Below are 1,761 nucleotides of genomic sequence, written 5' to 3'. Positions count from 1 at the left end.
CATCAGCAGCTGCAGTGTCTCTCAGCTGTATCAGTGCAGTCACTGTGACTCTGACTGACGGAGGTTTTTGTACGACTCTTTATCACTGTGTGAACACATCTTTACTGTTGATGTAGTGTTAACTCTGACAGTAATAATCTCCTGTATCTTCAGTCTGGACTCCACTGATGGTCAGAGTGAAATCACTGTTAGATCCAATGCCACTGAATCTAGATGGAGTTCCAGTGTAACGGCTTGTTGCATAATATATGAGGAGTTTAGGAGCTTCTCCAGGTTTTTGTAAGTACCAGTGTAAGTAACTACCACCATGCACTGGACTGCTGGTTTTACAGTTTATTCTGACTTCTTGTCCCTGTTGAGCTGCTGTTATTGATGGACTCTGACTTACAGTGTACTGTCCTCTACACTCTGAAAGAAAGAACAAGAATAAAATTTAAAAACAACTGTAAATTATTAATATTTTACACTTCAGAGAATGAATAATCATCGTTAAAAATGTACTAAACAAACCTTGAGCAAACAGTGTGAGAGTCCAGATGAGGATGATGATGTTGTTCATTGTTGTTGTTGTGTCTTGTGTGATGATGAAGATTGTGTTCTGTTCTGCTCTCAGTCATGAAGTGTTAAACTCACAGCACTATAAACACTCTCAGAGCACTGAAGCATGTGCTGACAATGCAAAGAAGTGGGCAGGATTTACAACAGCTTGAGCTGCTACAAGATATACTAGACTAGAGTTACAGAATATATTATTCTATCAATTCTATTGGATGAACCGACACCACTATAAGAAGAGTGTGAATTGTGAGTTTGTTCATAAAGTATCAGGACTGACTGTAAATCTCTAATCAGAGTTCATGGTGTCTCTGTCTATCATGAATCCTCGTGTGAGCCTGCAATTGTAAAATGGACAGAAAACATTCTGTTAAAAGTGGTGACAGATTAAAACTTGTTCATTTGGAGTTTTAGCTGGAGATTCACAACAAGCCCAGATACTTTTTTTTAAATATAAAAACGTAACATGAACAAATGTGTCTTGATTCTTTCGTCTGAAGCAGCAGGTTTGTCTGTGAATCATGATGATTGAGCTCATATGAACAACAGAAGAATCATTATGATAAACTACACAACATCATCCATGATAAAAGAGGTCAAAGGTCACCTCAGAGGTCACAGCTCATCAAATATATTTCTGTTAAATCAGCACATGACAGGAGAATGAGTGAGAAATATAGGATATGATTTCAAACTGAATCATGTCTATTGTAAATAGCATTAATACATTCTTCCACAGATTATGAAAAGAATGTCATTGTTTATCAAGCAATAACAAATATTTTTAAAATATTTTTCTTTGTTCTTACTTTTTGAAAAGTGCTGCCAGCAGCTGAGCTTCTTCTGCTCTCAGTGTGTTGAAGTGTTGTTTCTCTCTCTCTGCTGGAGTTTGTGTTCACTCGAGTGGAATAGAGGTTTTTGTACGAGCCTTTCATTAGATTGTATCACTGTGGTACTCGGTCGGTGGAGGAACTAAACTGGTGCTCGGTAAGTCTGTCTCTTTTAACTGTCTTGTACAAAATTATTGAAATATGTAGATTTTAATGTTTAATTGAAATTATTTTATTGTCACTTAAGAGCTTCAAAAGAAATTAATTATATATACTCAGCAAACAATTATTGTCCAAACACATTTCCATAATTTCTCACTTTGATTTTTATCAGTTTATCACAGATTTATTTTCATTCAGTTTAACACCGATCATA

General features: G+C 35.9%; 1 gene segment (V, D, J or C); it reads right to left on the bottom strand.

Annotated features, from left to right (window-relative positions):
* Positions 1 to 95: 95 nt before the first annotated feature.
* Positions 96 to 598, bottom strand: LOC107758338 (Ig kappa chain V-III region NG9-like). The segment is given in 2 exon segments: positions 96 to 408; positions 511 to 598. Coding segments are annotated over 2 exon segments (339 nt in total).
* Between the last annotated feature and the right edge of the window lie 1,163 nt (positions 599 to 1,761).

The sequence above is a fragment of the Sinocyclocheilus rhinocerous genome, unplaced genomic scaffold (assembly GCF_001515625.1).
Source record: "Sinocyclocheilus rhinocerous isolate Xijiao unplaced genomic scaffold, SAMN03320098_v1.1 scaffold9140, whole genome shotgun sequence".
Classification (NCBI taxonomy): Eukaryota; Metazoa; Chordata; class Actinopteri; order Cypriniformes; family Cyprinidae; genus Sinocyclocheilus; species Sinocyclocheilus rhinocerous.
The sequence above is the reverse complement of the archived record's forward strand: the minus strand, read 5'-3'. Positions and strand labels throughout refer to the sequence as shown.